Source organism: Mustela lutreola, chromosome 5, assembly GCF_030435805.1.
Source record: "Mustela lutreola isolate mMusLut2 chromosome 5, mMusLut2.pri, whole genome shotgun sequence".
NCBI lineage: Eukaryota > Metazoa > Chordata > Mammalia > Carnivora > Mustelidae > Mustela > Mustela lutreola.
In genome coordinates this window covers 77,648,328-77,668,388 of record NC_081294.1, presented here as the reverse complement: position 1 = coordinate 77,668,388, position 20,061 = coordinate 77,648,328, and the positions used below count along the sequence as shown (strand labels likewise).

The following is a 20,061-nucleotide window of genomic DNA, read 5'->3' as shown; positions in this document are numbered from 1 at the left end:
CAGTATTTTGAAAGGATTATATACCACAATCAAATGGAATGTACCCCAGTAATGCAAGTGTGATTCAACAAAGAGAAATCTAACAATGTAATACGCTACATTACTAGAATGAAGGGTGGGGAGGAAAGCCACATGTTCATCTCAATTGATGCAGAAAAAAACATTTCACAAAATTCAACACTCCTTTCATGATAAAAATAAAAATAAAACACTGAACAAACTAGGAGTAGAAGAGAACTTCCTCAGTATGATTAAAGGCATTTATGAAAACTCACAGTTAACATCAAACACAATGATGAAAGACTGAAAGCTTTCCCCCTGAAATTGGGAAAAAGCAAGAATGCCCACTTTCCTCAGTTTTCTACATTGTACTAGAAGTTCTGGTCAGAGCAATTAGGCAAGCAAAAGAAGTAAAAGGCTTCCAAATTAGAAAGAAGTAAAACTATCTCTGTTCATAGATGACATGACCTTGTATACAGAAAATCCTAAAGGACACAACCAAAAAATGAACACATTCAGCAAAGTTGCAGAATACAAAATCAGCACATAAAAATCAATGTTAAGTAAAGAATAATCACAAACTGAAATTAAGAAAACAATTTCATTTACAGTAACATCTGAAAGAATTAAACACTTAGAAATAAATTTAACCAAGAAGATAAAAAGACTTGTATACTGATAACTACAAAAGATTGCTAAAAGAAATTAAAGACTTAAATAAACAGAAAGACCTCTGATATTCATGGATTGGAAGACTTAATCTAGCGACAATGGTAATACTCCCCAAACTGATCTATAGATTCAATACAATCCCTATCAAAATCCCAATGGCCTCTTTTGTAGAAATGTAAAACCTTATACTCAAATGCATATATAATTGTAAGGGTTCCCAATACCCAAAAGAATCTTGGAAAAGAACAAAGTTAGAAGACTCATACTTCCCGATACCAAAACTTACTAAAGACCTACATAATCAAGACAGTGCGGCACTGGCATAAATATAGACATATACATCAATGACACTAAATTAAGAGTCCCTAAATAAAGCCATACATCTTTGGCCAATCAACTTGTTTTTACTAAAAAATCTGACATAAAACACTGCATCCGTTTAAGGTATACAGGTGTTACTTTGATATATTTATATATTGTAATATTGTGGTCAGTTAATACCACCAAGACCATCTAATGAAGAAAGAATGGTCTCTTGAACAAATGGTGCTGGGACAATTGGATATCCACAGCAAAAGGATGAAACTAGACCCTTACCTTACTCCATATACAAAAATTAATTCAAAATGGATCAAAGATCAAAACATAACAGTCAATGCCATAAAACTCTTAGAAGAAAACATAGGAGTAAATTTTCATAACCTTGGATTTGGCAATGGTTTCTTAAATGACACCAAAAGTACAAGCAAAAAGGAAAAAAAGAATAGAGAAATTGGATTTCAGAAAAATTTAAAACTTCTGCATCAAAAGATATATCAAGAAAGTAAAAAGACAACCCAAAGAACGGGAAAGATTTCTGCTAACCATATATCTGATAAGAGTACCATATCCAGAATACATAAACTCAACAACAAAAACACAAACAATGCAATTAATAATGAACAAATCATTTGGGGCACTTGGCTACCTCAGTTGGTGGAACCTTCAACTCTGGATCTCGGGGTTGTGAGTTCAAGCCCCATGAAGGGTGTGGAGATCACTTAAAAATAAAACCTTGGGACGCCTGGGTGGCTCAGTTGGTTAAGCAGCTGCCTTCGGCTCAGGTCATGATCCCAGCGTCCTGGGATCGAGTCCCATATCGGGCTCCTTGCTCCGCAGGGAGCCTGCTTCTCCCTCTGACTCTGCCTTCCACTCTGTCTGCCTGTGCTCGCTCTCGCTCGCTCTCTCTCTGACAAATAAATAAATAAAATCTTAAAAAAAAAAAACCTTTAGGGGCGCCTGGGTGGCTCAGTCATTAAAGGTCTGACTTCAGCTTGGGGCATGGTCCCAGGGTCCTGGGATCAAGGCCCACATCAGGCTCCCTGCTCAGTGGGAAGCTTGCTTCTCCCTCTCCCATTCCCCCTGCTTGTGTTCCCTCTCTCGCTGTGTCTGTCTCTGTCAAGTAAATAAAATCATTAAAAATAAGATAAAATCTTTAAAGGGCACCTGAGTAATTCAGTTGGTTAAGTGTAGGACTCTTTATTTCACCTAAGGTCATGATCTCAGGGTCATGAGGTTAAGCCTCCCATTAGACTCTGTACTGAGTATAGAGCCTGCTTAGGATTCTCTCTCTCTTCCCCTCTGTCTTCCCCAGCCTCTTCACCCAACTGCACTGCCACATGCGTGTGTGCTCTAAAAAAAAACTCTTAAATAAAAATATTTTTAAATCAAATCTTTGAAAAATAAAAATAAGCAAAGGATTAAGGATTTTATTTATTTATTTGCGAGAGAAAGTACATGGGTAGGGGGTAGGGGAAGGGGCAGAGGGAGAGAGAGAGAATATCAATCAACTCCCCACAGGGTTTGATCTCACAACCCTGAGATCACGACCTGAGCCAAAACCAAGAGTCAGAGCTTAACCAACTGAGCCACCCAGGTGCTGCTAAGGATTTAAATAGACATTTCTCCAAAGAAGATACACAAATGATCAATAAGCACATGAAAAGACACTCAACATCACTAACCATTTGGGAAAGGCAAATCAAAACCACAAGAAGATATTAAGATGGCTACTATCAAAACACAGAAAACAAGTGCTGGCAAGGATGTGGAGAAATTGAAAACTGGTACAGTGCTGGTGGGAACATAAAAAGGCTCAGTCACTTTGGAAAACAGTACAGCTGTTTTTCAGAAAGTGAATAATGATATTAGCATATGATCCATCAATACCACTCCTGGGCATATACCCAAAAGGAATTTAAAGCAGGGCCTCAAAGAAATACCCATACATCCATATGTCCATAGCAGTATTATTCACAGAAACCAAAAGGTAGGAGCAATCCAAGCGTCCATAAGCAGACAAAAGGATAAACAAAATGTGATACATAGAGAAAATGGAGTATTATTCAGCCTTAAAAAGGAAAGAAATTCTGTCACAGGCTACAACATGGATGAACCATGAGGACATTATGCTAAGTGGCATATATCAGTCACAAAAATATAAATTCTCTATGACTCCTCTTGTTTGAGGAATCTAGAGTAGCCAAATTCACAGAAGCATCGAGTGGAACGGTAGTTGTCAAGCACAAGGTAGAGGGTGGGTGTTGTTTATTGTGTAGAGAGTTTTAGTTTGGGGAGATAATAAAGTTCTGGAAGTTAGTTGCAGGGCAGTGTGATATACTTAACATTATGGAACTAAACTACATAAGATGGTAACTTTAATGCTATGCGTATTTCACCACAAATCAAATTTTTTTTACTATAACTGTTAAATAAATTTTTTAATATCCTAAAAAAAAAAATGGGCAAGTTACTCAAGTAGACATTTCTCCAAAGAAGTTGTAAAGATATCCAACAAAAACTTGAAAAGATGTTCTAGCATCACTAGTCATCAGGGGAATGCAGATGGAAACCACAATGAGATACCGCCTCATACCCACTAGGATGCTGATCCCAGAAATGAAAAGGAGTAGGGTTTTCTGTTTGTTTGTTTGTTTGTTTGTTTGTTTTAAAGATTTTATTTATTTGACAGGGACAGCGAGAGAGAGAACACAAGCAGGGGGAGTGAGAGAGGGAGAAGCAGGGAACCTGATGCGGGGCTTGATCCCAGGACCCATGACCCTGACTTAAGGCAGACACCCAATGACTGAGCCACCAGACACACCCAGGAAAGGCAGTGTTAATGAGGATGTGGAGAAACTAAAAACCTCACACACTGGCGGTGGGAATTTAAAATCGCTCAGCCACTATGGAAAACATTTTCACAGCTCCTCAAAAAGTTAAGCACAGAATTCACATGTGAGGGAGCTAGTCTATTCCTAGGAATTGAAAACAAGTGTTGAAACAACAACAACAATTGTACACAAATGTTCACAGCAGCATGATTCACAATACCCAGAACGCAGAACAATCCAAAGATCCATCGGCAGATAAACGGATAAACAAACTGTGGTATATCATGAAGTGGAAGGTTATCTGGTCCTAAAAAGAATGAAGTATTGACACATGCTAGAAAGTGGATGAACCTTGAAAACAAGCGCAAGTCAAAGAAACCAGGCACAAAAGGCCACATATTATATGACTGAATTCACATGAAATACACAGAATAGGCAAATCCAAAGAAAAAGAAAGCAAATTAGGGTTGCCAGGGGTGGGAGGAGGGTGTGACTACTAATAGGCACAGGGTTGCTTTTGGGGTGATGAAAAAGTTCTGGAAGTATAGAGTGGTGATGATTGCACACCATGTGAATGTACTTAATTCCACTGAATTGCATACTTCAAAATGGCTAAAATGGTATGTTATGTGTACTTTACCCCAATAAAAAAAAAAAAACTAAGAATGTACAGGACTTGCATGACACAATTAAAAGGCTTGACCTTATCTACACATACAGAACATGACAAGCACCAGCTACAGAATGGACTTCCTTTACAAGCCCACATGAAACATCTACGAAAATTGTGCATCTGAAGAACATGCACCAAGCCCCCCTGCCAGCTGTTTTATTCCCTCTCTAACTCGAGCTGTTTCTGGGGCCCTCGCAGGCCCCACCTTCCCGAGATGCCCATATCCACCATGGAGTGCAAGGGGGACAGCTCGAAGCAGGGGAAGCCACTCCCATGGAGATCCTCTAGAGAGCTCACGGAACTGCAGCCAGGCCCCTGGCTAAGTGCCATCTCCTAAAGCCAAGGAAGCATACATGGCAAATCAGAGATCTAGTGAGGTAAGTAACTTGTCCCAGGCCATACAGCAGTCATGTGAGGAAGTACAGGGGACTCTGGCCCAGAACCCTTTCCCCTGATCCTTCTGCAATAGTGCCTTCAAGAGAGAACACCGGGATCCTCAAGGTCTACTGCCTGCAGAAACTACCACCCTGACCCACCCACGAGAGCACCAGGAAGTGGCTGGTGTTTCTCTTTAGCCACCGGCACTGAGGTGGGCCAATGGCAACGAAGGTCCCCCCAGTTTAGGGGAATCCTCAGCCTAAGGGGTCACTGGACAGTGGCTACTGCCATTCATAACCATGGAGCAGGCCTTCTAGAACTTGGCACAGCAGGGTCCTGAGGTTGCCCTGAGGCTCGGCCAAGGGTGTAGCATCCTTAGTGCTCTTTCTAAGGTGTGCTAGCAACACTTGTTCTCCATAAACAGAGTGAGCCATCTGGGGGAGCATTAGCTGGTTGACGGGCACTAGCTCTGGTGACATTCACATGGAATATACTTGTCTTCTCTCCTGTTCCACGCTCAGGCTGCCAGCCCATGACAGCTCTTTATACCAAGGTCAGCAAGGCTGTCACCCTTCCCAGGCCAGGCGCCCGAGTGTGCCCACCTGAGCCAGCCTGCTCAGGCTGCCATCAGGCTGCTGTTTTCATATTCGTGACCCTCCACAGATCTGCAGGCTAGGCCTTGGGGGCTCTCCGTCATTCAAATGTTAATATAAGTAATGAATACCATTGTCATTCTTATGTAATGACATTATTCAAAATAAAATCCTCACTAGGTGCCAGACCCTGACAGTTGGTGTTGTGCATATTAATTCTCTCCATTCTCCCCAGGACACTAGTCAGAATATCATTATTCCCACCTCACAGGGGCATAAACTGAGGCACAGAGAGGTCCAGCGTCTTGCCCAGCATCACAGAGCTTCCATGTGGAGGCAAGAAGAGGATCTGCAATTGGGTGTGTCTTAGCTCTTTCTTCCACTCTATGCCCTGGGCTTTCTTGGTTAACTCCAGCATCATACTGGATGGCCTCTTGTCCCCAGGAGTTAATGGAAGATCCCCAAATTAACAGAGGGACTCTGAGCTCCACTAAGTGAGCAATGATGGGGCAGTGACTGGTAGGGCCAGATGAAGTGATGGGGAACACAGAAGGGAACATGGAGATGGGGGTTCTGGGCTCACAGGCATGCACACCACCAGCTACACTTACCACCTGAAGGAGGGCAAGAGAGCCCAAAGAGGGGGGTCCCGGGAGCAGATGGAGGAAAGAAGAAGGAGTTACTGAGTCACAAGCAACACTGAGAAAGCCCAGGGCTGAGAGAGCATAGCCTCATAGCCTGGGGCACTCACCTGTCAGTCATTGCCCGGTGGTGGGTAGGGGTGACAAGAATGCCCCTTGAGGGCAACCTACCATTTGAGGGGTGGGGGCTGCCTGGGGCCAGACAATGCAGTGGGGTCAAATTCGGACTTGTAGGACAAGGGTAGGAAGAGCACAAGATCTTTTAGCAATGCCTGGAGTCGACACAGATGGGGGGCACATTTTACCCTGCAAACCCTAATTCCCCTGTGCCTCAGCTGTTCTCATTGTCCTGCTTGGGGACAGGCAGATCTCAGAGAGATAGAGACAGGGAAGCTAAGTTGCCCAACTCCCAGCTCTGCTTAAAGAACCATGGCCATCAAGCAGCTGTTAGGAAGGGGGCTGGAGAAAGGAGGAGCCCCAGGACATGGTGGGAAGGGTCAGTGAGAAGACACGCCCCTTTTCTGCCTCCCCGACTCACATGTCCATGCAGGTCCGTGTTGAGCAGCATCAGAGCACAGGTGAGTGTATGGATCCCATCTAAATCAGAGATGGTGGCAGCCTCAGTGTGAGGACCCATTCTTCCCCAAACCCAGCCACCCAACTGTCTCCTGACAGAGTCAACCTCGTGGCCTTGGAGACAGGAAGAGGCCAGCTACCAACCAAACGCACCTCAGGGCCCAGGACCTATGGATGCTCCCTGCCCCACCCCCACCACAGCACCAGAGTCACTTGCCTGCCCCAGGTCAGGGCCAACCCCTCCCCTCAGAGGGCCCCCGATCACCCTGGGCCTGTTCTAGGCCAGACTCCTGCCTCCTGTGACCGAACTCATCTTGAGACTCAGACCCAGGAGCGGCGCTGGGTCCTGGACTATGTCCCTACCATGGCCTGTGTCTCCTCCAAAAACTGGCCTCATCCCCCAGGTCCTGGGACTCAGGTCCATCCACAGGGAAAGTCCTGCCGCTCAATTGACTAAGAGGGCCCGGCCCCAGGACTCCACCCCAGGACTCCCACCGCACCAACAATCAGCACTGCAATGGGGGGCCGGGGAGAACAGAACACCACAGGCCCGAATCTAGGACAGCAGACTCCCAGGCACGAAGAATGACCATAGGCAAGACATTCGGAAGGTGTCTTGTCCAGAAAGCAGACCTCATTCCAGGTGCCATAGTTCCTGTGTTCCATGTTTAGCCAGCAGGATAGAAGCGGCTGTTGGCGGGGTTGGGGGGAAGCCAGGGCCCCGCGGAGCAGCAGGTAGGGCAGGCGGCCGTACCTTCCGAGGTGCTGTCTTCTGGGTTGCACTGGCGGTACCGGCGGGAGAAGTGCGTCAGGACCCGCTCACGCTCCTGCGTCTCCCCCATCAGCGGGAAGGCCTTCAGGAAGGTTCTGGAGGGCAATTTAAGGATGCTGGAGACCTCTAGAGTCCCTCAGTCAGTATGGATCCTCACCCGGGGAAGAACTCGCTGCCACCACCACCACGCATGCACACGCACGCACGCACCACATAAACCCGTCGGAGGGGGCGGGGGCTCCAGTGCACAGGCACCTTCCCCAGGACAGCTTCCGGATTGTGGAGGCTAGGGGGCTTCAGAATTTCAGCCCTCAGTGCCTTCCAGGAAGCGGACAGGGGACAGAGCGTGAGGAATAAAGGCCCCTCAGTTCTGCCGTGGGCCTGCTTCAGGATAAACGCCCACTTCTATCACCCTCCTCTCTGGCGAGGCCTGCATGGGCCACACCTGCCCCCCACCCTCTCGTGCCCCCCACCATACCCCCGGCTCCTCCTCAGTCATTCCTGTTCCTCACTGGATGTGCCCCCAGCTGAACCCCAAGCCCCACCTTGGCCTCCCTCACCCTTCCCCCACACCAAGTCTGAACTGACAGTGACTTGTTCTTCACCTTTGATCTCAAACCCTCCTCCTCCTCTGCCCTCATCATACACCCAGCACACTCACTGTGGCCTCCAGACTGGGGCACCCCTGTGCCTCTCTGATACATTCCCCCTGAAGACACGGAGCAGCCTTTCTAAACACACATGTAGTTGAGACTCATCCCTGCTTAAAACCTGTCACTGTCTCCCCAGAGTGCTCAGGATAATAGCCAAGCTCCTCATGTTCTGGCCTTCACAGAACATGTTCCCACCACGCTCCTGTCCCTCCAAGCTCACCCCCATCCGCCTTCCACACAATATTCACACCCCGGCCAGGACGAGCACCTTTCCAGCTCCATGCCTCTGGGGACGCTGAAGCTGTCTGAAAAAACCTTCCCTCCTCTACTGGGCACCTCTACCCACCTCTCCTGGCCCACTTCAAAAGCCACTGGCTTTCAGGGGCCCTAGGAGTTGATCCCAAAACCACAGGGGCTGGGAGATGGGGCCTAGGCACCCCTCTTCTTAGGAAGAAAAACCAAACTGAGCAAATTCGAGCCTCTATCTGTGCAGCGTTCCTGAGACCAGTTCATTCCTAATTTCGTTATGGTTCATTTCATTTCTGGAAAGCCCACTTTGCTTTATGCTCTCTCATGCTGTTCCTGAGGCCCCCCTGGGACCAAGAAGGCCATGGTCTTCTTCGATCCCAGGCAGTCAACTGCCATACAAAACACGCTGTCTGTCATCTAGTCTCCCCTTCCTCCCACCCCCGGTCTCTCCTGTTCCCTGTTCTCTTCCTCCCATCTGGCACCCAGCTCTGCCCCTCCTCCTCTAACCACCCTCCACTAGGACTTTTTAAAACCCATCCCTCATCCCAGCCTTGACCTGTCCTATCTACAAGCCATCCATCCCTCCTACTCCCCAGGCCAAACACCCCTTCACCAGGGGTCCTCCCCAAGCCCCAATCCGACACAGCCACCACCAAACTCTCGGGTGGCCCCCAGGCTCAGCCTCACCACTGCCTACCCTCTCCCCTACACCTTGGCCTCACCCATCCCTCTACTTAATCTTCTGGAGGACCCTCACACCAATCTTTCCTTTAGTCCCACTGCCCACCTCAGAGCTATCCTCTCCCACCTCAGGCCTATCCTTTCCCACCTGACCCTCTTCAGAAGCCTGCATGCCTCCAGACCAAAGGCCGCCAGCACTACCTCCAAAATAATGCTTTACATCCAGTAACTTCTGTGGCTTTCCAGTGCCTTTGCAGTTAAGCCTCAATCTACTGGGCTGGCATACAAGGCTCTCCAGCACAATACCCAGGCCTCTGATCGTGACCTGACCCACCAAACGTCTTTTCCCACCACTCTTCCTCATCCCAGTGCAAACTTCAGACTCCAGCTCAGGACAGAGCAACTTGCAGCAGCACAATATCTCCCCTGAGAACCTGAGATAAGCCAGACAGAATACATCTCTCTTAAGCTCTCAGGAAGCCACTGGGCCAAACTTCCAGGAAGGAAAGAATGGAGGTGAGGGGTTCATCTACAGATAATTTTCCTTGGGGACATTGCTGATTATGTGCAAAGGCAAGAGGCAGAAGACTTGGTTTCAGACACAAACCTGGAGACCTAACGGGTTGTGAATATACGGCCAATATTCCCTTTGAGAAGTCTGCCAAATTCTGAAGATGTGAGGGGCAGGATGCTAAGAAGCTAAGCAGAAAACCTCTAAGAAGTAGAAGGACTGAGTTTGTTTTGTTTTGTTTTGACACTCTACCTATATTGAGGAGACACAATTAGGATTCAGGACCCACCAAAGGGAGAGGCCCCAGTGAACACACTATGCTTCTAGTGGAAAGCCATGCGGTCCTCCACCCTGTGATGGGAGATCCCTGAGTTTACCAAACTTTGGTGCAGCCTTTCCTCAGCTCAGCCATGGTCAGATTAAGAGTACACCCCCTGCCCCACCTCTAACTGCCTAGCAAAGGACAAGGTAAACTTTTGCTGGAGGAAAATACAATTATCTAGAACCTCTCTAATTTTATACAAAATATACAGCATCTCATAAAAAAAAAATTACTGAGCATGCAGAGAGACAGGATGTATGATGGAACACCAAGAGAAGAACAAGAGACAAAAGAAACAGATGAGATGATTCCAAAGATACAGATATTGGGATGAGCAGGCTTTGAAATAAGGACTTTGAAATAACTAGGATTAGTATTTTCAAAAAGAGAGGGAAAGATGGAATAAATGAATGGAAAGATGAGAAATTCCCCTCTCGAGAATTAGAATCTATTTTTTTATAATTTAACAAAATGAAAATTTTAGGGGCTCCTGGGTGGCTCAGTCATTAAGCATCTGCTTTCAGCTCAGGTCATGATCTCAGGGTCCTGGGATCAGAGTCCCACATCAGGCTCCCTGCTCAGCTGGAAGCCTGCTTCTCCCTCTCCCACTCCCCCTGCTTGTGTTCCCTCTCTTACTGTGTCTCTCTCTGTCAGATAAATAAATAAAATCTTTTAAAAAAAAGAAAGAAAGAAAGAACATTCTAGAACTGAAAAATATAATAATAAAAAGTTGAAATTTTAATAAATGGGTTTAACAGCATATTAGACACACAAAAAAAAGGGTAAGTGAACTAAAAGCAGGTCAACAGAAAATATCCCAAGTGAAGCAGAGAAAAAGGAATGGAAAATACATTTTTTTTTAAGTGTGGGGGACATGTGGGACACAGTGAGATCTGCCATCTGGGGACCACCCCCTACTTAGCACAGAGATTGCGAATCCCCCTACGCCCCAACGGCTGTGGCCTGCTATCTCCTTGTGGGCCCTGCCTGTCGACTGGCTAGACACTGGGCTGCCCTCTATTCCCTACCCTCCACCCCTTGGAGCCTGCACCTGACCCTCCTGAAGGCTACTGTCTGTATCCAAACACCAGAGGACCTGAGATCAAACCCCATTTTTGCCATCTCCTCCCTCAGGGACAGAGGGGGAATCACTTTACCTAATGATTGGTTCCTCATTTGTGAACAGCAGTCCTAACACCTACGCTGCAGGGGTGTGGTCAGGATGAAGTCCAAAGGGTATGGAAAGACCCATCCTGTCTGGCAAACAGGAAGTGCTCAAATACTGGCAAGTCCTTTGCCCTTCAGCTCCAGAAACCTCAAGATGGCATTCCCACCTTCCTACGCTCAGCCGTCTACCAATTACCGGGGGCTGTTGTGCTCATGGCCCCTTCTCCACAACATTCCTGGGAGGGTCCAGAGACTCACCCAAGGTTGCACAGCAAGTTTATGACAGAGCTTGCATGAGAATCCAGATGTGTGGCCTGTATCCCATGTGGCTACCCCCCCATCCCAGCCCCACTGACCTGAGCGCTCGGTCCAGGGTCAGGCCCGAGAAGTCGAAGAAGCTGAGATACTCCCCGGCCACCAGCCTGCTGAACTCATTGCTGTCAGGAGAGCATAGGGTATTCGTTAGAAGCAGGACACATCCACCAACAGGAAGCACATGGGCAGTGAGCCTTGGGGGACCCAGAGCCACCCACCCGAGCTGCCCTTCCCTAGGCTGCCTCCCCCTTCCAGCCAGCTGGGCTATGACAGTCCATCCTTGGGTAGGAGGGGGTCAGGAAGGCTTCCTAAAGGAGATGAGGTCTCTGTGAAGACAGCAGACCTATAGGAAAGTAAGAGCCAGTGAGGTGAAGGGAGTAGGGAGACGGATGACGCAAAGTGTCCCCAGTAAAGGAAACTGCACATGTCCAAGTAGCTATCAGCAGGGCCCTGTGGCCAGAGAGCAGGAGCAGTGGCAGCAAAGAGATGAGGTAGGGAGTGGGGCACAACAGCCAAGGGAAGGATGGGTAGTGTTCGGGAAGAGGGTAAAGAAGGGAGGGGTTGAGTGAGTGGGTCAGATCTGTGTGTGGAACACTGTCCGCTGAGTGGAGACCACTAGGAGCTGCAGGGGCTGCTTCCTAGAGAGACAGAGAGTTTGGGGAGGAGTGAGATTTCCAAAGCAGAATCCACAGGCAATGGAACGGTGCAGCGCATGACCCCAGGAGGTGGGCTGTGGGGAGGTGTCCAGAGCTGGACATCAGGTGGGGCTGGATGTCCCAGTGTGAGAGATGGCAGCTGGTTAATGGTTGGAGAAAGGGGATGACCCCAAGCGAGAGAAGGGTGCAGACCTAGGACAGAGATCAGAGGAAGCCCCTCTTAAGGGTCGAGGCCAACTGAGAAGAGAGAGGGCGCCCCTGAAGGAAACAGAGAAACACAGCCAGAGAGAGCCAGGGGTGCAGGGTCCTGGAGGCCAAGGGAGAATTTCAAGAATATTGGAGAGATGAATTCTTATCAGAAAAGAGAACAAATTTCCACCTGAATGTATCCAAGCCCCAAGCTCTCCCCCATTTATAGGAGACTTGGGACTGGGGAAATGGAGAAAGCGTGACATAACTCCATGGGGACACCAAATTCAAATCATGGGAAATTCTTCCTGACAAATGGCTCCATTTCTTCTACAGATACATGGCCTTAGACAAAGTAGGCAGCCCGGCAGCCTATTAAGAGACTTAAGAGGAAAAAAAGAGAGACTCAAGAGACATGGTGCCCAAAGGCAAAGCATGGACCTCATTTGCATCCTGATATGAAGAAGCATTTCTTTTTTTTTTTTTTTTTTTTTTTTTAAAGATTTTATTTATTTATTTGACAGAGAGAAATCACAAGTAGATGGAGAGGCAGGCAGAGTGAGAGAGAGGGAAGCAGGCTCCCTGCTGAGCAGAGAGCCCGATGCGGGCCTCGATCCCAGGACCCTGAGATCATGACCTGAGCCGAAGGCAGCGGCTTAACCCACTGAGCCACCCAGGCGCCCTGAAGAAGCATTTCTGAGACAAATTATTAAACTAAGACTAAATGTTAGACACTCTATGGAATGCTGGTTAGTTTTGTTAAAAATTATAATGGAATGATGATTATATTTAAAAATCCTCATCAGTTAGAGACACATACTGAAGTATTTATGGATCAAATGACAGAGTGTCTAAAATATGCCTTAAAATATCCCAGCAAAATGGGTCGGGGGTGGGGAAGGGGGATGTTGTTAACTTTGAAGCTGAGTAATGGGTATGTGGAGATTTCATATATTTTCTCTGTTTTTGTGTATGGTTGAAATTTACAAAACAAAAATTGTACAGAAGGAAAAAGAAAGTAGTGGGGTATGTCTGCAATGTTGAGGAGGGATAAACTGAGGCCAGGTAGCAGCCCCTGAACTCAAAGACAAAGGCTGCTAACTTGGCCCTGACCTGGAAGGTGTGCTGAAGGCAGATGGTGGGAAGGGAAGCCTGCCCCAGGGGTTGAATGTGGAGAGGGGGAGTGCACTGAGGCCACCCAGGGCAGAAAACTTGAGAATTCTGACTGCCAAGAAGCTGGGGAGGAAGTGCAGTTGTGGAAGAATTTTTGTTTTCAGATGGGAGAGACTTAAGCAGGTTGGAAACTCTTGTAGAGGAGGGGCTGAAGGATGGAAGGCTGCAAATCAAACATAACCTAGGCTCCAGGAGAATGTCATTAAGTTGAAGGTGGAGGTCACAGTCCAGCAGGAGAGGTGAGGCTTCAAAGTCATGATGTAATGTCTGGGCTGGGGCTGGGAGGCAGGAGAAATGGGAGGCTAAGAAGGGTAAAGGAGGAAGCAGGGAGAGAAATGGGGGGTTGGAGGTGGCCGGGGAGGGGGTGCTGGGCTGGGGGAGGAGGGAGCGGGGCTTGGGGGAAGGATCCCAAGCTGGGACTGACCCTTTGACTTGAGAGCTGTGACTGCCTCCCCATCTCAGAGCCTAAATGTGGGGATGAGAGGCCCCCCTGGAGGAAGGGCAGAGGCAGGTGGCCATGCTGATAGTTGGAAACACATGGGGTGTGTCTGCTGATTCCCTCAGTCCCTGCCTGTCCCCCCATCCCCACACAGCCCCCAGCACTCCCATGTGGCTAGTTCCCTTTCCCCAGTCCCAGGGCCAGGGTTGTGCTTTGGCAGCTTCAGCCCCCTTAGCCAGTCCCAAAAGACTGAGAGTGGGGCTTAATGACAGCCAGGAACCCCTTCCCAGTTCCTGGGTCCCCAGCAGTCCCCGCCCAGGCCCAGGTTCTCCTCTTCCCCAGCCACGCCCCCCCTGCTCTGTCCTCACACCATCACCATAACCACAGGCCACATTGTACTCCCCAGCCCCAAGGGACCGCCCCACCACCACCTCCCCTCCCTGAGAGCACGGGCCTTGCCCAGGCAGCCCAGAAAGGAAACAGATTTAGGGCAAGGCCAGGAATGAGGACAGTAGCAGGAGGAGGAGCCCTTGGGGACTATTTGGAACACCCCAAGCACCAGACACCCTTGACAGTAGTCACCCACACCTCCTTCAGGCTGAGAAAGACACTGGGTTTGCCCGGGGTGGGGGGTATGAAAACAACTCACTTCTTGCCTAGCTGCCGGGCAACATCACAGCGCTGAAAGCCCTCGAGGTGGTAGAGGCGGCGGGCCAGCCGGCGAGCGGCCTCACTGACGCCCTGGCACCCGTTGGTCAGTGGGTCTGTACTGCCCGGCTCCAGCCCCTCTGAGCTGCTCAGTTCTGAGTCCGAGTCTGAAAAGCCATCCTTTAGGCTGGGGTCACTGCACAAGGAAGGTAGGGACAGAAAGAAGGGGACCAGGGTCAGAGCCCTGGGAAGAGGCTGGGAGGTCTCCCCAGGCCTCTGAAAACCACCCAGGTACCGAAGCAGGGGCAGAACCCCACTGTATCAGGAGGGAATCTAGTCAGACTTTTACAAGAGCCCCGCAGTGAAATCACTAGAAGCTACATGATCAACACAGCACAGCTCTCTGGCCCCACCACAGCTAGAAGGGCATAAGAGGGAAGCAGGGAACCTGAGGACCGGGGTGGGAGGGCTGGGATGCCGTGACCATAGAAAGGGCTTGTTCACTCTGGGCACTGGCTCGCCCTCATCTGCAGTGCCTGCTCTGGGTCTCAGTTTCCCCATCTGCCTAACATTTCCCAGTTCCCAGCATAGGCTCTACCTCACCTGGCTGAGACCCAGAGTGCCTGCTCTGGGTCTCAGTTTCCCCATCTGCCTAACATTTCCCAGTTCCCAGCATAGGCTCTACCTCACCTGGCTGAGTTCAGCAACATTTCCCAGTTCCCAGCATAGGCTCTACCTCACCTGGCTGAGACCCAGAGTGCCTGCTCTGGGTCTCAGTTTCCCCATCTGCCTAACATTTCTCCCAGTTCCCAGCATAGGCTCTACCTCACCTGGCTGAGTTCAGCAACTTGTCTGTGTCCTCCTCCTCCTCTTCCTCCTCCTCCTCCTCGTCCCCACCTGGACCCCGGGGTCCGTCTTCATGGAAGCCATTGGGCACGGCTGTGCGAGACAGGCGGCTCAGGACATTCTCTGATCGGCTGCTGGAGATGGAGCATCGCAGGGGGCTGCCCAGCTCCCCATCACCACCAGCTGCTCCCATGTCCCCCTCAGTCCCCATGTCCCCAGTGCCTAAGCTGGGCCCTGGCTCGGGGCTATCACGGGCCCGCTGCTGGATGAGAGGTGTTAGGGGGGCCTCAAAGCTGACGCAACTGTCACTCTCATCCGTGAGGCTCAACACATCCAGGGAGTCAAGGCTGCTGTACTGGGTTCCCCGAAGCAGATCTGACTCCACGATCTTCTCAAACGTGGCACTGAAGCCGTCCCGCACATCCGGCTCTCCCGGGCCACCCAGCCTGTGGGATACAAGGACCAGTCACCATGCTGCCAGGAGGCCTCCCTTTCCATGGGCTAGGATGGCACCGATCCACATCTGGGAGCTCCACAGGGGCAGGCTCAGGCATGGATGGTGTCCGGTTTATTCTTTCAGCCCAGATTTCCTGGGCACAAGACGCCAGATGCTGGGCTGTGTGCTAAGGTACAGCAATGCAAAAGGATGGGCGTGGTCCTCCCCAGTGCCCACCCTGTCTCTGGCCCAGAGTAGGCATCATTTATTTGCTAAATGAATGAATGGGAGGCCTTTCCCTCCACTGTGGCCCAGGGGCTGCTGCCTCCAGGCTTCCCAGAGCCACGCGGGTATCCCCCATCACAACTAGGGTCATGCTCGGTCAAAACTTTGCCATCCCCACAGCCTGAGAGGCTCTCAGCTTAGCCGACCACACTGTAACTCTCAGGCTTGGCCTTAATATCACCTCCTCAGAGAGACTGAGGAAGGCAGGAGCACATCACCCACCTCACTGGCCCCTCTCCTCATCCTCCATCCTCAGGGTATCTCCTCCCTAGCTGCCAGCCCCTGTCAGCATTTCCCATCTGTTCCCCAGTCCCACCCCTCACAAGGCCAGGGAATAGCCAGCACACAATCCGTGCTCAGTAAACCCTGATGAACGGCGGGCGGGGTGAACCTACAGGTATTTATCAGCCCCCTGGCCTCCCAGTGCGCAGAAACCCCCGCAGGACCTTGACCTGTCCCTGCAAGAGGCCTGGGCTGGCAATTCCTCTGCCATAGGGCTCTTCCCTCATGCTGAAGCCCTCCTTCCTCACCCCTTTCTCCATGAGGTCTGCCCTGAGTACCCTCTTTATAATTGGGACCCACCTCCAAACACCTCAGCCCTTTTTTCCTACTTGATTTTTTTTCCAAAGCACTTACCCCCCTTTCTACATACTATATAATTATTACTTTCACGATTTATTGTCTATCCCCCCCAGACCCTGAGCTCCATCATAGTAGGAATTTTTGTATGTTCTGTTCACTGAAGTATTCCCAGCACCTAGAACAGAACACACAGAGGTAAACTGAGGCATCCCGGGAAGAATCTTGCCCACTGGGGAGATACATAGGGAAGACAGGTAAAGAAGAGGAGACACTGAAAAACAGCAAGATCAAGAGGGATGGAACAAAAGAGCCACAAGAAGAAAAAGAGAGAGAGAGGAAGAAAAATAAGAGAGACAAGAAATAGACTGAGAAAAAGAGAAACAGAGAGGAAGAGATAGAGAGAGAGACAGAACATAGAGACAGCGAGGAGAAGAGACCCAAAGGAAGAAGCAGGCTGAGTCCAGCCCATTTCAGATACATCAAGGTCCGCCCTTGCAAAGTGGCACACCCCTCATTCCCCCTGCGGATCGGCCACACACTGCTTCTCCCAGCCCCTGCGGCCTCAGAGAGTCCAAGCTCTATTTGGAGGACTGGGAAGTACCCCCTCCCCTCAGACACCTCCTTGGACCCCAAGTCTGAGATGTGGTCCTACTGTGTTCCCTGCAAAAGCATACTGACCTGAGAGAGGAACTGGCGTCCCAGCCCGCTGCCCCCTGCCCAGTTCCAGCAGATTGAGATCTGAGCCTCATTAGGCCTTCTCTTGCTGGAGAAGCAAGTGGAGAGGAGGGCAAGAATCTAAGAAGTAGCAGGACACCTGGAAGTAAGCTGGGGTGGAGTTGTCTCTGGTGACCTCCAGGAACAGGGAAGGAACATAAGGGTCACTGCCCTGGTTACCAGAGCAGATGCCAGACACCTGCCCAGCAAAGGGACCTCTGCTAGGCCTATGCTAGGTTCCAGAGACATCTGAATAACACAGATCTCTGCCCTTGGGGGAGCTCTCATCTCACTGTCAGAGCCTGAATGGTCTCCCCCATCCCACTACCTCCCACCTTCTCATGCACCAGAGCAGACCTGAGAGGTGGTCCTGACAGAGGCTTGAAGACCATTAGCCTAATCTCCAAACTTCCATCTGCCCCTACCTTCAGCCATCCCCAATAAATACACCACATAAACACAAATAGTATGCTCCAAGAAGCCCCAGATCCTTGTGTGCACCCCACTGTGAGCCAAGTGGCTGTCCTAGGACCTTTCTGGATGGAAACACTCCCGGCCAGAGGATACCTGGTACATGCAGGCACCCAGCCTCACATACTTCCATTCCTATCCACAAAGCTAGCCACACTCAGCCCTAGACCTGGACATGCTGACCCAAGTGTGTACCCACAGATGCACAGGCCAGGCACACACAACCTCCCCCAGACACACACACAAAACCACACAAACCCATGCATATCCATGTGTTCACACATTCCTATACCCACAACAATGCACAGGCCAAACAGAAACATGCATGCCACCTATGCATACTTGCTTGTCCAGGCCAGGGCCCACAACTGTGCACAATAAGACTTCACAATAAGACACTAAGACTTTGCTTTTCTTAGCCCACCCTGAGGTCTTCTAGACATTTCCTGTCCCATCCCCACCACTCCCACCCACCCCCATCCAACTAGCACCTCCAAGACATGAAGGTTTCTCCGTCTCCTACGGAGGATAATAGAAATGGGACTGTAACTGCATTAAGTAGGACTGAAGTGAGATTCCTGGTAGAACCTCCAGAGGGCACTCAAGTGAGGGGCAGATGGCAGGGATTAACCCACAAAGTCTACTTTTTTGAGGTCAGTTACAGAATTGGGAGATCTTCATCTCCAGGAAACAGAGGGATGGACCAGATGACCTTCCACGTCAAAGCATTTTGGAACTCAACTCTACTGCCCAGCCTGGGATGGAGGGTGGTGTGTGGTCCTCCAACCCCATATGGATACAGCCCATGATGGTTTGGGAGGCTTTGGGGGTGGAAGGCACAACAGGTCTGCTGGCTTTTGAAATCTAATGGCTCTATCCTTCCAAAACACTCAGAAGCTGGACAAAACAGGGACATGAAATTCCCATTGTATGGAGGAGAAAAACAAGCACCTAAGAGGCTAAGTGGTTAGACCCAGGCCACACAGCACTGGAACAGCTAAATGTAGTGAGCCCCCAACCCAAGACCCCACTTACCCCAGCTGAGTGTCCTCAGTGTCCAGACAGAGATTCTTGGAAACATTGTCCCCCTCTGCCAGCCCACCAGCCCTCCAGGGCCTGGACTCTGTAGAATCTTCCAGAATATTTGAGTCTGGCCCCAGAACTAGGCCATTGGTGAAGGAAAGGCCAAGGCTGAGACCATGGAGAGCTATGTCCGGGCCCTGTATGGGTTCCTCAGTGTCCACCAGAGTGCCCCTCATCTCATGCGCTGGGCTGTTGTAGCTACTGTTCAGGTCCTGGCTGTATGCCATTCCATTCTGGACCCCAGGTTCTTCCTCGGACTCCAAGCTGGGGTCCCAGGCAGCACCACTTTCCCCAGGTAGTACAGACGGAAGCTTATCCTCATCCATGGCTGCCACTACTTCCTCCCCGTGCTGACTGCTCCTGGAACTCCCCTAGACCCGGAGGGGAATGAAGAGATGAAGAGGTGAGTCAGACAGGACAGGTGCCCAGGGGTCTAAAACCCAGCACGACCAGCACTGAGCAGCCTGCCTGGGGACAGGAGGATGGCGAGACGATCTTCTCAGGACCTCCTGGCTGGAATACGGGTTAGGCTATGGCACCTTAGGGCAACAGTACCACTCAGGCCAGCTCATCTCTCCCCTGAGCTGCATTCATCCTGTGTGCCCGGTCCTGCCTTCCCTGTTACCTCTTACTTGTCTCTGTTGTGCCCTCCAGAATCCACCAAAGCCCTGTGAGAAAAATCCAGGTTGGGAGGAACTAGGAAAGGGTCCAGGACTTCTCCAAACCCCCTCCCTTTCCTGCCTGTGTATGAGGTAAGCAAAACTCCAGGCTGACAGCAGCCGGTCCCCTTGTTTCTTTCCAAGTTCTCACTCTGATTCCAGGAGCCAGAGAAGAGTGAATCTGTGGGTGAATGGAGGGAAATAAGCTGGGGCTGCCTTCAGAGGGAGATTTAAGAAAGGAGACAAGGAAGTCAACAGAAGTGCAGCTTCATCAGAACCTGACGCCAACCCAGAGAAACCAACCTGAGGGCCCAGGGCAGCCATCCCAGGCCCAGCATGAGGCGCTGTCCAGGGTGCTGGGAGGGTGAGCCGCCACCCAGGACCCTCACCTACACAGTCTGCTTGTCTTCTCTGCCCAGTGCCCAGAGCCCTGGCTGTGCGAGGAGAAAGGAGGAGTGGGACCTGGGGATCCCCTCCACACCGGGGCCCCCAGAGCTCACCCAGCCTTGAAGAGGGATGCCATGG

The 20,061-nt window shown here is 50.2% G+C and overlaps 1 protein-coding gene across 2 annotated transcripts in view; it reads right to left on the bottom strand.

Moving 5' to 3' along the window:
• The window catches only part of PSD2 (pleckstrin and Sec7 domain containing 2), a 55,922-nt gene that overhangs the window by 16,831 nt on the left and 19,030 nt on the right, over positions 1-20,061 (bottom strand). Inside the window, exons 2-7 of one of the 2 annotated variants that reach the window (XM_059174758.1) lie at positions 18,830-19,248; positions 15,291-15,752; positions 14,462-14,656; positions 11,397-11,477; positions 7,440-7,552; positions 6,646-6,706 (exon numbers count right to left, since the gene is read on the bottom strand). In XM_059174758.1, the coding sequence (XP_059030741.1) occupies positions 6,646-6,706; positions 7,440-7,552; positions 11,397-11,477; positions 14,462-14,656; positions 15,291-15,752; positions 18,830-19,203 (1,286 nt within the window). In that variant the 5' untranslated portion in view covers positions 19,204-19,248. The remainder of the gene's footprint in view (positions 1-6,645; positions 6,707-7,439; positions 7,553-11,396; positions 11,478-14,461; positions 14,657-15,290; positions 15,753-18,829; positions 19,249-20,061) is intronic. The other variant, XM_059174759.1, reaches the window with a different exon arrangement.